A 17,027-nucleotide genomic window follows, 5' to 3' on the forward strand; every position below is an offset into this window, starting at 1 on the left:
GCTCGCTCGCTCTCTCTCTCTCTCTCAAAAATAAACATTAAAAAAATTTTTTTTAAAAGAAAGATTCTCTCTCTCCCTCTGTCCCTCTCCCCTGCTTATGCACGGTCTCGCTCTAAAATAAAATTTTAAAACGGGTATATATGTAGGGTAATATAATCATCTTTATAAAAACCTTATAAAGTATATCTGTAGGATAAATTCTTAGAATTGAGGGGGTCAAAGGATATATATTTTTATGTTTATAGTATATATAAATTATTAATCAAATAAAGTCATATTGCTTATGCTTTGGGCCAAACCAAGAAATAAAGCCTTCCCTACTCCATCCTCTTTATAAACTTACATTTCAGTGCTTTTCTAAAATATGAAGTTAGAACTAATAAATGTTAAAAAAAAAACAATAAATGTTATTTCAAAAGCTGTCCTTAAATACCTACTTACGTTCATTATTAAAAATCATCAGGTTCAGTATCAATAAACATTACTAGATCTTGGTTGGTAAAAATACATATACATGAATCCATAGTGATAATAAGAAAATACATAACCTCTATATATATATAAATAGGAGATTAAGGGGAAATTGTTCCCAATCAATTCATATTGATGAAATGATGAACTTAGGAAATTGCCATTTGGCAACCACTTCAGTAATAACTGATTCAGCAAAAATAAATGGATGCTAAAACTTGTAGATTATCATTTGAGGAATAACAGAAGATTTACATAATCTCAAAGTGTTTACCCAAAACACTTACTAATTACAAAAATGAAAACTGTCACTTTACAGTGGAATTCAAGTTTCTCAGTGGAGAAACCTGGCTGACACTACCTTAGTCAGATGATCAAAATTAACATCACCAATAATGGGACACATTGACATCATATGGCATCTGTTAAAATACATCCCTTCTAGGATATTCCAGGCAAAAATGCATAACCCATATCTGATCATGAGGAAACAGGAGACAAACCCAAATTGAGGAACAATCTAGAAAAAACTGGCCTATATTCACAAAATTTTCAAGACCATAAAAGAAGACTGAGGTACTGTTCCAGATTAAAGAAAACTAAGAAGACATGACAACTGAATGAAACTCCAGCTCTGTAATTGTATTTTCCTGTAAAGGACATAACCAGAACAACTGATAAAATTTAAGTAAGGTCTGTCAACTGGCTAAAAGTGTTGTATTAATGTTTATTTCCTGATTTTGATACTGTGATTATTGAGAATGTCCTATTTTTTGAAGGTAAAGAGCATTCTATCCCCAAATTATTCCCAAAGAGTTCATTAAAAAGAAAATACATATGGGGTGCCTGGGTGGCGCAGTCGGTTAAGCGTCCGACTTCAGCCAGGTCACGATCTCGCGGTCCGGGAGTTCGAGCCCCGCGTCAGGCTCTGGGCTGATGGCTCAGAGCCTGGAGCCTGTTTCCGATTCTGTGTCTCCCTCTCTCTCTGCCCCTCCCCCGTTCATGCTCTGTCTCTCTCTCTGTCCCAAAAATAAATAAACGTTGAAAAAAAATAAAAAAAAAAAATTAAAAAAAATAAAAAATAAAAAAAAATACATATATTTCATGTATATACATATATATGAGAAAGACAAAGAGAAAGAATAAATGATAAAGAAAATGTAGTAAAAGGTTAACATTAGGGGAAGATGGGTAAAAAGTACATGGGAATTACTTGACTATTCTTACAACTTTTCTGTAAGTCTGAAATTCTGTTAAAAGCTAAAAATTTTTTAAGCATCAGAAACAGGTAATGTTCAAAATGGAACAGACTGGAAACTCCCTATTTAGAAAACTAATTTACATGACCAAAGCCAGAATACTGGTTACACCAAGGTTAGAAGCTAAGGAACTGGCATGAGGGAACCTGCTAGGACATAGGAAACGTACTGATCTTCATCTGGGTGCTGGTTACACATACACATATGTGAACACTCATCAAGCTACACACAAGATTTGTGTACTTTAGTCGATGTGTGTAATAGCTCAACAAAAAGTTCCTGAAAAGACTATTCCAGTCACTAAAAGTGAATGATCAGACATCATGTCCCTCCTAATGTGATGCAATGGAAAGAACCATTAGGCAGTGTTCTTGAAAAGACAAAAAAAAAAAAAAAAAAAAAAAGGCTGGGGTAGGGGGGACAAGTTAAGTATTACCAGGAAACAATCTTAACCAAGTTTAGAATATGGGAAATTCTACAGGACAAATAGATGAGTTTTTGTCAGTAAATAAGTGGGATTTAAAAAAAGAAAGGAGACTTTTAAAATTAAAAGAGACTAAGAAGACTGAAAAAGACTAAAAAGATGTAACGTCTGGACCTTGTTTGGATCCTGATTTAAGCAAATCAACCATAAAAGAACTTCTTGGAAACACCTGGTAAAGTTTGAACATGGACTGGTTTTAAGACAACATAACATACTAAGTAAGGAACAACATGATATATAATATTGTAGTTAATTTTTTTTTTAATGTTTACTTTTTGAGAGAGAGAGAGGGGGGCAGACTGCAAGCGGGGGAGGGGCAGACAGACAGGGAGAGACAGAATCGGAAGCAGACTCCAGGCTTTGAACTGTCAGCACAGAGCCCAACGTGGGGCACAAGCCCACGGACTGTGAGATCATGACCTGAGCCCAAGTCGGATGCTTAACCAACTGAGCCACCCAGGCGCCCCTGTAGTTGTGTTTTCAAAGTCATCAGATTTACATTTAAGTACTAATGAGGGGTGAACAATATTATGTTTGAGATTTGTTTTTAAATAGTTCAGCAAGAGGAAGACAAAATAAAAATAAAACAAGATTAACAAATTTGGGGTAATTATTAAAGGTGATTATGGCTACATGAGGGTTCATTATAGTATTCTATTTATTTATGTGGTGTTGGAAACTTTCCATATTAAAAAGTTAAAAACGAAAAAGTTAAGGCTACTATTCCACAACTAACATAAAATGGGGAAAAGGCCTTTAACAGATACAGCCACACACAATCCAATGGTTTTCAAACAGTGTTCCAGAAAGTCATTAATATTCCACAGAACCCCTTGAGAGGTAACACACAAATGTACACTGAGGGAGGGGTGTGTTTTGGGAAAAGAGTGATAGAGAACTAACTTTACCAATCTTTCATATAGATTGCTTCGCAAAAGAGGCTCTTGTCTAAAGAGTGAAAAACATTGGTACCATGAAAAAGGTCTGGACTAAACATCGGAAGTAGCTTTCATAATATTCATATAACAATCAGTTATGAGGTTTAATAATTTCTATTAATAATACGATAACAAGTATCACACTATAGGAACTTGGAAGTAACCAAAGAAACAAAATAACTTCCCTAATACTTGTCTTTCTGGATCCAGAAATCAACGGACAAGAAGGGACTTCTTTAAGGTGTCAATTCCCAGTTTATATGCAGTACTGTGGTATCTTAATTCCAAAACAAACCCAGGAATATTTTTTCAGCAGTATGTCTATACAAGATTTGCTTTCATAAAAGGGGAGCATGCTGAGTTATTGTCAAGGCCTTCAATCACAATTATTAGCATTTTTCATGCTTTTATCACCCTAGCTAGTATTTTTCTGGATAACCCATGTTTATCACTAAATCCAAAATTAACAGTTTTTTAAAAGCTTTTTTTTTTTTAATTTTTTTTTTCAACATTTATTTATTTTTGGGACAGAGAGAGACAGAGCATGAACGGGGGAGGGGCAGAGAGAGAGGGAGACACAGAATCGGAAACAGGCTCCAGGCTCTGACCCATCAGCCCAGAGCCCGACGCGGGGCTCGAACTCCCGGACCGCGAGATCGTGACCTGGCTGAAGTCGGACGCTTAACCGACTGCACCACCCAGGCGCCCCTTAAAAGCTTTTTTAATTTAAGTGTCTGACTTCGGCTCAGGTTATGATCTCACAGTGGGTGAGTTCAAGCCTTGTGTCTGGCTCTGTGATGACAGCTTGGGGCCTGGAGCCTGCTTCAGATTCTGTGTCTCCTTCTCTCTCTGCCCCTCCCCAATTCATGCTGTCTCTTTCTCAAAAATAAATAAACACAGAGGCGCTTGGGTGGCTCAGTCGGTTAAGCATCCGACTTTTGGCTCAGGTCATGATCTCACTGTTCGGGAGTTTGAGCCCCACGTCGGGCTCTGTGCTCACAGCTAAGAGTCTGGAGCCTGTTTCAGATTCTGTGTCTTCCTCTCTCTCTGCCCTTCCCCTGTTTGTGCTCTGTCTCGCTCTCTCTCAAACATTAAAAAACAAATAAGTAAACATTAAAAATTTTAAGTTTTTTTAGAATTATGGAAAATTTCAAACCCACAAATACAATGAATACACATTTTCCCTCATATGCAGTCACCAACTGTTTATGTATTGTGCCATACTGTTTTACCATACCATCTGAAAATAGGCTGTACACATTATGATACTTCACAGCAAAATACTTCAGCACGCATATGCCAAAAAAAACTAAGACATCTCCCTTTGCAACCACATCACCATTACCACACTCGTGAAAATCATCAATTTAGTATCATCATCCAACATACACACTGTACTTAAATTTCCTCAACTGTCCCCAAAATGTCCTTTATAGCTGTTTTTACCCCAATCCATTCAAGGATTATGCATTGTATTTGTCAATATAAAATATTCTCCCTTCAGTTCTCCTCCACCTACCACTTTTCTGTTCTTCAGAATACTGACTACTGGGGCACCTGGGTGGCTCAGTCAGTTAAGGGTCCTACCCTTGATCCGGGCTCAAGTTCTGATCTCACAGTTCATGAGTTCGAGCCCCATGTTGGGCTCTGTGCTGACAGCATGGAGCCTGTTGGGGATTCTCTCTCCCTTTCTCTTTGCCCCTCCCCTGCTCTCTGTCTCTCTCTCAAAATAAATAAATAAGCTTAAAAAAAAAACAAAACTGAGCCACCCAGGCACCCCCTCTAAATTGTTTTAGATTAACTGACAATCTCTGCCCAATTTAATTGTTATATTGATGATTACAATATAGTGATTTATTTACTTATTTTTTAAATATATATTTTTTAACATTTATTTATTTTGAGAGACTGACAGTGCATGCAAGCAGGGGAGGGGCAGAGAGAGAGGGGGAGAGAGAATCCCAAACAGGCCCCACACTGTTAGTGCAGGCCTGACGTGGGGCTCAAACTCACGAACCATGAGATCATGGCCTGAGCTGAAATCAAGAGTCAGATGCTTAGCCAACTAAGCCACCCAGATGCCCCCAAAATAGTGATTTTTTTTTAATTTTATTATTCCCTCCATATGTATTAATTGGCATTCTTCTGTTTTTCATTTTGTCTTACTTTTTTGTTTTTAATCTCTATGAACTCATGGATTTTTGTTTCTGATTTACTATGTTAAAATACATTATCTTCATTATGTATCATTTTCCAATTCTCAAATTATCTCCAATTGGCCTCTGGGAGTCTCTTCAAACCTGCTCCTATGTCCTTTCAACATCACCCATCAACCTGTGAGTACTTCCTTATTTCCCAATATTCAGTCACTTCTCCAGGGAACTCTAGTCTCATTTAGTGAGAAATGATATTTAGGATTCAATATCTGCATGCTAAGTGTGCTCACTGCTACTGGGATGCCATTTTAACAGGTTGCTTTTAATCTCTTGCCCAATGCATATATTACATTTTCAATTACGCCTTTAGAAAATATTCTAGGGTTGTAGTTACTTCCAAGTCTGTGATTTTAAAGTTCATTAAATAGAGATGTCAACAGAGAGCAAAGAGTTGCTCCTCGCTTTCCGTTTCTCTTTCAATACTTCTGAGATCTATACAATAAATGATATAAGATCACAAATGTTTGTTCATATTACAATGTTTGTTCATATGTATAATTAATATTATTTTATTCTACTCACATCCTGGTTCCACAAGCATCAAAGGACACTGTATTATTACTGCTTGCACACACATACATACATAGAGAGCTACTGCGTGACTATACACATACACATGAATACACACATTTTCCTTACTAAGAGACATAGGTAAGGAAATGTAAGTGATTAAAAATGAATCCTTTTTTTTAATACAAGCTATGACATGGATGAACCTTGAGGACATTACACTAAGTGAAATAAACCAGTCATAAAAAAACAAATATTTTATGATTCCACTTATGAGGTATCTAGACTAGTCAAATTCTTAGAGATAGATAATAGAATGGTGGTCGCCCGGGGCTGGGGAGACCAGGAAATGGGAAATTACTGTTGAATGGTATAGAGTTTTAGTTTTGCAAGATGAAAAGAGTTCTAGAGATTAGTTACACGACAGTATCAATGTATTTAACACTGCTGAACTATATGCTTAAAAAATGGTTAAGGGGCACCTGAGTGGCTCAGTTGGTTGAGCATCTCACTCCTGACTTTGATTCAGGTCATGATCTCACAGTCGTGAGGTCAAGCCCTACCTCAGCCCCTGTGCTAAGTATGGAGGCCTGCTTGGGATTCTCTCCTTCTCTCGCTCTGCCTCTCCACTGGTCATGCGTGCATGTGCTCTCTCTCTCTCAAAAAATAAACATTAAAAAAAAAATGATTAAGATGTTAAGTTTTATGTTATACGCATTATACCACAATAAATATTATTTTAAATGCAGCCTTTTCTTAAAAGACAGCTCAACTAAGAAATGGAAAAGGATATGAATAGACATTTCTGCAAAGACCTACAAATGGTCAATAAGCACATGAAAAGATGCTCAACATCATTATCATTAGGGTTAATGCAACTCAAAACCACAATGACATACCACTTCACAGCTACTAGGATGGATAAAAGAAAGAAAGCACACAATAGCAAGTGTTGACAAGAAAGTGCAGAAACTGAAACCCCCATTTGTACGTTGCTGGTAGCAATGTAAGACAGTGCAGCCATTTGGAAAACAGTTGACCATTCTTCAAAATGTTAAATCTAGAATCACCATATGATCTACCAATTCCACTCCTAAGAATTGAAAATACATGCACACACAAAAACTTGTACATTAATGTTCATAGTAGCATTAATCACAGTAGCTAGAAAGTGGGAACAACCCAAATGTCTATCAACTGACAAAAAAGCAAAGTGTGGTATATTCATACAATGGAATATTATTCAGCAATAAAAAGAAATGAAGTAGTGATTCATGCTACAATACAAACCTTGAAAATGCAAATATAAAAAGCCAGTTGTGAAATGCTATATATCGTATTATTCCATTTATGCAAAATGTCCGGGAGAGACAGAAATAAAAAGCACATTAGTAGTTACCAGGACTTTGGCAGATGAGGGATGGGAATTGACTGTGAATGGGTACAGCATTACTTTTTGAGCTGCGGAAAATGTTCTGAAATTAGATAGTGGTGATGTTTGAACAACTCTGAATAGACTAAAATCCATAACTTTAAAGGGGTGAATTTTACAGTAGGTGAATTGTAGCTTACTAAAGTTGTTATTTTTTTTGTCGAAAAATGCATCCTTCGCCATGGAGTTTCTGCCATGTTTTCTTTGGCAGTGAACTGGATACTCAGCACCAAGCTTCAGGGGAAAAGAAAAATTCATGCAGTATTTCCTTTGATATAGGAAGACACACCCCTCCAGTCAATTTCCCAGACATGCAGGATACCAATTCTCCAAAATAACTTTGAGAATTAAATGAATGCTTCTACATAAATCTTTTGCTGTAAGTAGTACTTCAAACTGCCTGCAGGAATCTTAGGACTACACTTGCTTTAAATCATTCATTTCTTTGAATAGTTAATGCATAAAAAAACCCATTCCTATTCCATGAAGGGAAAAAAACCAAACAAACAAAAAAAACAAAGAAGGGGGAGCCTGGCTGGCTGTCAGAGAAGCGACTCTTAATCCTGGGGTTGGGAGTATGAGCTTTGGGTATAGAGACAACTTAAGTAAATAAATAAACTTTAAAAAAAAGGGAAGAAGAAAACAAAAAGAAACTGATAATATACAGAGTGCAGAGTGAAAAGTAGATCTCCCTTTCACCCTCCAATCATCTAATTCTGACCTTAGAAGAACTCATTTTTAGTTTTCATGCCTATAGGAAGACATATGTATATATGTATAGGTGCAGACTTGATTTTTGCGTATTACAAAATACTGTAAACACTCTTACATACTCTTCTTTTATACTTAATGTTTGCTGAACATCTTGCCATACTGGTCCTACAGAGACTCCTCATTTAACAGCTTCACAATATTTCACTGTATAATTATTAACCACTGACTATTAATGGGCTATTCGTGATCACTGTTATTTTTTTTTTGCTATTATAAATAATGCAGAATGAACATTGTTAGTAACTTTGTACCTATAAAAATATACTGTATTATTCAAGGATAAATATCTTGAAATAAAACTGAAGAGTGTAGGCCACCTGGGTAGCTCAGTCAGTTAAGTGGTCAACTTCGGCTCAGGTCATGATCTCACCGTTCATGAGTTAGAACCCCGTGTCAGGCCCTGTACTGATGGCTCAGAGCCTGGAACCTACTTCAGATTCTGTATGTCCCTCTCTCTCGGTCCCTCCCCTGCTCACACTCTGCCTCTCTCTCTCTCTCTCTCAAAAATAAATAAACATTAAAAAAATTTTTTTTTTAAAACTGAAGAGTGTAAGGTACATTTATTTCACATTTTATAGATTTGCCAAATTGCTTTCCAACACTACCAATGTACTCTCTCAACAAAAAAGTATATTGTATATTAACTGTCAGTTTCCCCTTTCCAGTACAAAGTATTAAGCTCTTTGATCTCTGACAATCTGTTCATGAAAAATGGTACTTTACTACAACACTAATGTGTAATTTATTAAGTAATATAAATGAAAATGACATCTTTTCATTGGTTTAAGTGCTAATGTCATCTGTATTTCTTCTATGAACTATCATTCTTGTACTTTACCTATTGAATACTTCCCTCAGTTTTTCTTTTAATTTTGCTTGTAACATTTTTTTCTCTGCAGAAATCCCAATTTTTAAAAAAAATTTTTTTAATGTTTTTTTGGAGAGAGAACGTGAGTGGGAGAGGGGCAGAGAGAGAGAGAGAGAGAGAGAGAGAGAGAGAGACAGACAGAATCCGAAGCAGGTTCCAGGCTCTGAGCTGTCAGCACAGAGCCCAACACGGGGCTCGAACTCAGACTGCAAGATTGTGACCCGAGCCGAAGTTGGATGCTTAGCCGACTGAACCACCCAGGCACCCTAGAAATCCCAATTTTTTATGTTGCAAAATATATCAGGCCTCTTTGTCTTTTGTCATGCTTTATTTTTGTTTTACTTTATTATTATTATTTTTTAATTTATATCCAAGTTAGTTAGCATATAGTGCAACAATGATTTCAGGAGTAGATTCCTTAATGCCCCTTACCCATTTAGCCCATTCCCCCTCCCACAACCCCTCCAGCAACCCTCTGTTTGTTCTCCATATTTAAGAGTCTCTTATGTTTTGTCCCCCTCCCTGTTTTTCTATTATTTTTGCTTCCCTTCCCTTGAATTCATCTGTTATGTGTCTTAAAGTCCTCATACGAGTGAAGTCATATGGTATTTGTCTTTCTCTGACTAATTTCACTTAGCATAATACCCTCTGGTTCCATCCACATAGTTGCAATTATTTTTATTTTTTAATGTTTATTTATTTTTGAGACAGGGAGGGAGAGAGAGACAGAGCATGAGTAGGGAAGGGGCAGAGAAAGGGAGACAGAATCTGAAGCAGGCTCCAGGCTCTAAGCTGTCAGCACAGAGCCCAACACGGGGGTCGAACCCATGAACCATGAGATCATGCCCTCAGCCAAAGTTGGACACAATCGAGCCACCCAGGTGCCCCTTGTAATGTTTTAAAAAGTCATTTGTATTTAATGCTTATAAGTAATAATTTTCCTATATTTTCTTCTAGTATAATTACCAATTCATCATATATATGACTTTATTTTGGTACAAAGAGGTCTTTACATTTAAATAAGAGTTTCTGCAACCCCAAATACTTTCAGAGAATCAGAAAAGCTATTGTTTTTCTCTCCAAAAACCAATAGAGGACTCATTCAAATAACTGACATTTAAAACCCAAGAAAATTCCCAACAGATTGAAAGTGCTAGATAACTTAAGATAGGTCTTTCTCAAAGTTACAAATTTTCATAGCTGCTATGCTTGACCAACCCCTAATGGATTTTCCAAATAAAATATTTCAAATAATATTCAACTTGAGATTTTATGATATGTCCATTATATCATTTAAAATACTCTCTCCCTAATTCACTCATCACTAAATAACCTTTTATATCCAATTTTTACATGATTAGATACCAATGACAACCAACAAAAACTTTAATGACAGTTTCTACCAAGAAGGCTTCCTTCTATAGATCATGGATTAATAAAAGAGGCTCATTACCAACCGACATAACTCATAGATGATAAAATTTAACTTTCCTTAAACCTTTTTTACTGAAAAAAACCCATCTTAGTGGAAAACTGTGATCCATTTGTGCCCGAATGACCAAAGTTAACTTACCATATGTGGAGCACTGATTGTTGCTTGGAAACCTGCAAAAGAAGAAGAGAACTACTGACACATTCGATGCAAAAACATACCAGATACTCCATGTAACTCCTTTCCTCACATCCACAAATTCTTTGTCATAAAATATTTTTTGTTTTTACGATCTCAAGAAAATAAAACTTTTATTTTGCATTTTAGAGTAGTGTCAAGCAGCAGTTAAAATAGAAAATACAATCATGCCAAAGGCTGATGTGCTCTTCTAGTACAACACTCCCACTATTTCTGAACATTTCTTCTCCCATATAGTTAGCTGAAAAAGTAAGTTGAGTTGGTAACTTTATGGCTTGTTTTCCTCTCCAGATTTATGAAAAGAAAACAAACTTCCATATACAATAGGTATGCAAAATCTTTGCAAAATTAAGTGGCTTCATACTTCTGACAATTTATTGAACTAACTGGCACTCCAAGTAGATTAAGAGACTAACACCTACTTCAATTGCTCTATATACTAACACCTGATGGTAATTCACAATCTTTTCGTAGTGTTTAGCTTTCAAGTTTTTTCTTCTGGTGCTGCTTTCTCAAAACTTATTTACCTGCTTCTGCATCTGAAGCAATTTTCACTGAGCGGTGGTAGCAGGTGCCTTCGGGGTTCAGAAGCTCCCCAGGATCTTCTCTGCTGACTGTTATAGTGCTTTGAAAGAAGAAAGTATGGCGGCTGGCCGACAGGATCCCGAGGCACTTCTAAGCCTCAAAGGCGCCCACTGCCAAGGCTCAGCAGTTCAGCAAAAACTGCTTCAGGAGAAGGAGTTAAATAAAGACCTTTCTGAAATCAAGCACAAACCAAAAGATTCAGGGCAAGTGAAGCAGAGAAATCAATAACTACTTTATTACACTTACTTCCTTTAATATTGATTTAAAAAACTGATACTAATGTGAAAAACCACCTCAGTCAACATTGAGGCCCTAAAGAGCACTCAGCTTAAACTTAAATTTTCATTAAAAGTATGTTTTATGAAGAATGTTTAAAATATTGTTTATATATATTATATACAGTTTGAGAAGACAGAAAACATACTTCATATACATAACATCATCTTATTGAAATGGTTATGTTTGGGATTATGAAACTTCCTGAGGCATAAAATTCAAATTAGCAAGGTAATAATATCTGTGTCTCAAACTAGTTTTACTTAACAAAAATTATACAGTTAATGAGTAAAAATGTGACAATTTCAGAAATCCAGAAGCTCACCTATTGATTGTGGAGAATCCATATAAGGGTTACATTTTGCATAGTGGGAGCGGTCTGTGGCCAGCATTACTTCAAACACTTTATCTGTTTTGATGATTCCATTTTCTGAAACGAATGAGGCAAACATTTTAAGCTGGGAGTGAGATGATGAGATGATTAGCTATATTTTAGAATAATTACTCTGGTTGCACTGTAGAGACTGGATTGGAAGAGAGCAAGAATGGCAGTTGTTGCAATGACCCAGGTAAACACAACCTGGTCCTCAGTGAGGACAGTTAGGATGAAGAAAAGTAGGATTTGAGTTATATTTAATAGGTAATGTATACTTAACTAACTAGCTTTGAAGGAAGAACGGGGATAATGGCTGAAATGCTGATGTCATACACTGACTTGAGAAATCCTACAGAAGGAGCAGAGTTAAGGAGAAAAGGGTAACTTACTTATTCAGTTAATGGCTAAAGAGCATACAGGTGGAGATACGCAGCAGTCCACGGAACACGTGGATCTGGAGTTCAGGAAAGAGATCTAGGGCGGTGATAAAGATTTCTAGTTATACAGATGGTAACTAAAGCAATGGAAGTGAAATAAGTGGCCAGGAAAGAATACACAGGAAGAAAAAAGCGAACACTGAAGAGATGTGCAAAGGAAGCAGAACCTTCAGAGATTATGACAAAGAGCAGTCACAAGGGTGGATGAAAATCAAGTAGATAAACTGTTACAAAGCCCAAGCGAAAAGAAATTTTTCAAGAAGGAAAGCAGGGTGAGTAATGATTATATATGGGTCCCCCAACTACTCATTCTTTGAGATTAAATATAATACGTTAACTTTGAATAACCTTCATGGTACCATGTTGTTATTCAGTAAAGCCCTTATTAACTCACTCAATAAGTTTATTGACTAATACATACCAGACAAAATGGTATATGCTTAGGATTATACAAATAAACAAGATAGCATATTCCTGTCCTCACAGATCTAAAAACTGTAAGATTAAATGTATGAACTTGACTTTAACATTCAAGAAATAAAATTTTTTAACCAAAATATGCTTTGCTGAATTTGGCTACGTTATGAATGACTATTTTAAAATGAGACTTTAGTGGCACCTGGGTGGCACAGTCGGTTAAGCTTCCAACTTCAGCTCAGGTCAGGACCTCATGGTTCATGAGTTCAAGTCCTGCGTTTTGGGCTCTGTGCTGACAGCTCAGAGCCTGGAGCCTGCTTCAGATTTTGTGTCTCCCTCTCTCGCTGCCCCTCCCTTGCTCGTGCTCTGTCTCTCTCTGTCTCAAAAATAAACAAACATTTAAAAATTTTCTTTGAAAAATGAGACTTTAGTGGGGTGCCTGGCTGGCTCAGTTGAGAGAGGATGTGACTTGGGGCACCTGGGTGGCTCAGTCGGTTGAGCCTCTGACTCTTGATTTCGGCTCAGGTCATGATCTCACAGTTTGTGAGATCGAGCCCCACATCACGCTCCACGCTGATAGTGCAACCCCTGCTTGGGATTCTCTCTCTTCCTCTTTCTGCCCCTCCCCTGAAAGCGTGTGTGTGTGTGTGCACACTCTCACTCTTTCTCTCTCTCAAAATAAATGAATAAACTTTAAAAAAAAGGAAAAACATGTGACTCTTGATCTCAGGGTTGTGAGTTCAAGCCCCACGCTGGGTGTGGAGATTACTTATATAAATAAACTTAAAAAAAATAAGACTTCAGTAAAAGCATCATGAGAAGTTTCAAATATTTATGCAAACTTATTTAATTTATTCATTAACTGTGGAGTGTCCAGGTTCTAGAGGGTAATGGCAGTTACCAGAACCTGAATCTCTTCACATAGTCACTCAAAAAATCCTCAACCTAAGATCATGAAGGGGCATATATAAAACCACACATGACCCATGCCTTCATATTACTAGAAGGCAGAGAATATTCAGACTTCGAATTACCTATAAAATAAACACTAAATTCCAACAAAGTTCCTCCCATTGCTGTAAGCCTGTGGGTACAGAAAACCAGGGTAGGGATGGGATGAGGTTAAAAGACTCCAAGAGAAAAAGGAGAAGCAGGGGATACAGATGAAGCACACACAAAATCATTCCCCTCAAAAGGAGTAACAGCACTAAGTACTAAAATACGGAACATAGGCTGGGACTTGGATCTTCACAGCACTGGCTATAAGAAAGGAACTTAAAAGACGGTGAGATGACAAAGATGCCAAGACCATTCAATGATGAAAGATCAGTCATTTTCAACAAACAGTGCTGGGACAACTGGATAACCACATGTAAAAGAATGAAACTCAAACTTTACTTCATATCATATATAAAAATTAACTCAAAATGGATCAAAGACCTAAATATATGAGCTAATACCATAAAACTCATAGAAGATAATATTGAGGTAAATCTTCATGACCTTGGATTTGGCAATGGATTCACAGATAGAATACCAAAAGCACAAGCAACAAGAGAAAACAATAGAAATTGGATTTCATCAAAATTAAAAGTTTCTGTGCCTTAAGGATGCTATCAAGAAAGTGAAAGGGGCGCCTGGGTGGCGCAGTCGGTTAAGCGTCCGACTTCAGCCAGGTCACGATCTCGCGGTCCGTGAGTTCGAGCCCCGTGTCAGGCTCTGGGCTGATGGCTCAGAGCCTGGAGCCTGGTTCCGATTCTGTGTCTCCCTCTCTCTCTGCCCCTCCCCCGTTCATGCTCTGTCTCTCTCTGTCCCAAAATAAATAAAAAAAAAAAAAAAAAAAAGAAAGTGAAAAATAACTCATAGAATGGGAGAAAATATTTGCAAATCATGTATCTGGGAAGGGACTTATATTTAGAATATATAAAGAACTCTTACAATTCAATGTAAAGAGACAAAATGTGCAAAGAATCTGAATAGACATTTCTCCAAAGGTATACAAGTGGCCAATAGGTACATGAAAAGATGCTGCTCAGGGACATGCAAATTAAAACCACAATGAGACACCACTTCATAGCCCCTACAATGGCTACAATCAAAAAGGCAGATGATAAATACTGGCAAGGACTTATGCACGGCAGGTGGAAATGTAAAACGGTGCTGCCACCTCAGAAAATGGCAGTTCCCCAAATGGTTAAAGGTAAGAGTTACCACAGGACCCAGCAATTCTATTCCTATATGTATACCCAAGAGAAATGAAAATATATGTTCACATGGAAACTTGTACACAAATGTGCATAGGAGCATTATTCATAATAGCCCAATGTGGTAATAACCCATATGTCCACCAATGAATGAGTACACAAAATGTGGTATATCCATACAATAAAGTATTATTAAACCATAAAAGTACTGACTCCTGCTACCACATAATACGAACCTTGAAAACACTGTGCTAAGTGAAAGAAACCAGTAGCAAAACACCAGATACTGTATGGTTCTATTTAAGGGGCGCCTGGGTGGCTCAGTCGGTTAAGCGTCCGACTTCAGCTCAGGTCACGATCTCACGGTCCATGAGTTCGAGCCCCGCGTCGGGCTCTGGGCTGATGGCCCAGAGCCTGGAGCCTGGTTCCGATTCTGTGTCTCCCTCTCTCTCTGCTCCTCCCCCGTTCATGCTCTGTCTCTCTCTGTCTCAAAAATAAATAAACGTTAAAAAAAATTAAATGGGACTAGAGGTGGCAACCATGAGAAGTTCTACTTCTGGGGGAGAATCAAATAAAAAGGGAAAGGATGGTGCCTCTTAGTGCAGCAAAAAGGGAAAAGATAATTAAGGATATTACAGAAACAAAAGAGCAACAAGATGTGCTGACTCCTCCCCTTTTCCCAACACTACTCCCAACACATCATCGTCCATTAAAGAAACTGCAAGTCAGAGGCACCTGGGTGGCTCAGTTGGTGAAGTGTCCGACTTCGGCTCAGGTCATGATCTTATAGTTCGTGGGTTCGAGCCCCATGTCCAGCTCTGTGCTGACAGCCCAGATCCTGGAGCCTGCTTCAAATTCTGTGTCTCCCTCACTCTCTGCCCTTCCCCTGCTCTCACTCACTCTGTCTGTCTCTCAAAAGTAAACATTAAAAAAATTTAAAAAAAAAGAAACTGCAAGTCACAATACTGAAAAGAGGCGCTGTTGAATTGTGTCCACAAAATGTTTAAAAATAGGAAAACGAAAAAACTCAACTCCATCCAAAGATACTGTAAAAAGAAAACAAAATACAAATAAAAACATTCCGGCTGATTAAACAGAAACAATAATTTTAAAACTACATTCAAAGAAAACCTAGCAGAAAGTAAGTAAAAATATTACCAGGCCAATTTCATGACATTTACTAATAAAACTATCAGACTTTATTTGAAGAATTTTTTAAATGTCTATTTATTTATTTATTTACTTACTTACTTAACTTACTTACTTACTTACTTTGGTGTAGCTTTTTCTTTCTTTTTTTTTTTTTTTACAATTATTTATTTTTGAGAGACAGAGCACAAGTTGGGGAGGGGCTGAGAGAGGAAGGAGACACAGAATCCGAAGCAGGCTCCAGGCTCTAAGCCATCAGCAGAGCCCGATGCAGGGCTCGAACCCACAAACCGCGAGATCATGACCTGAGCCGAAGTTGGACGCTCAACCAACTGAGCCACCCAGGCGCCCCTCTTTCTTTTTTATACATACGTAATTTGTTGTCAAATTGGCTTCCATACAACACCCAGTGCTCATCCCAACAGGTGCCTCCCTCAATGCCCACCACCCACTTTCCCTTCTCCCCCACTCCTCATCAACCTTCAGTTTGTTCTCTGTATTTAAGAGTCTCTTATGGTTTGCCTCCCTCCCTCTCTGTCTGTAACTTCTCCCCCACTTCCCCTTTCCCCCCGTGGTCTTCTGTTACATTTCTCAAGATTCACATATGAGTGAAAATATATGGTATCTGTCTTTCTCTGACTCATTTCACTTAGCATAATACCCCCCAGTTCCATCCACGTTGTTGCAAATGGCCAGATTTCATTCTTTCTCATTGCCAAGTAGTATCCCATTGTATATATAAACCACATCTTCTTTACCCATTCATCAGCTGATGGACATTTAGGCTCTTTCCATAATTTGGTTATTGTTGAAAGCACTGCTATAAACATTGGGGTACATGTGCCTCTATGCATCAGCACTCCTATATCCCTTGGGTAAATTCCTAGCAATGCTATTGCTGGGTCATAGGGTAATTCTATTTTTAATTTTTTGAGGAACCTCCACACTGTTTCCCAGGGCGGCTGCACCAGTTTGCATTCCCACCAACGGTGCAAGAGGGT

General features: G+C 37.7%; 1 protein-coding gene across 2 annotated transcripts in view; it reads right to left on the reverse strand.

Moving 5' to 3' along the window:
* Positions 1–17,027, reverse strand: part of PCMT1 (protein-L-isoaspartate (D-aspartate) O-methyltransferase) — a 52,819-nt gene that overhangs the window by 19,323 nt on the left and 16,469 nt on the right. For both annotated transcript variants that reach the window (XM_047101922.1, XM_047101923.1), the window contains exons 2-3: positions 11,769–11,873; positions 10,526–10,557 (exon numbers count right to left, since the gene is read on the reverse strand). In XM_047101922.1, the coding sequence (XP_046957878.1) occupies positions 10,526–10,557; positions 11,769–11,873 (137 nt within the window). The remainder of the gene's footprint in view (positions 1–10,525; positions 10,558–11,768; positions 11,874–17,027) is intronic.

This window comes from Lynx rufus, unplaced genomic scaffold (genome assembly GCF_022079265.1).
Source record: "Lynx rufus isolate CCGP_SWC_20201006 ecotype Redwood Valley unplaced genomic scaffold, mLynRuf1.p SCAF_6, whole genome shotgun sequence".
In the NCBI taxonomy this organism is placed as follows: domain Eukaryota; kingdom Metazoa; phylum Chordata; class Mammalia; order Carnivora; family Felidae; genus Lynx; species Lynx rufus.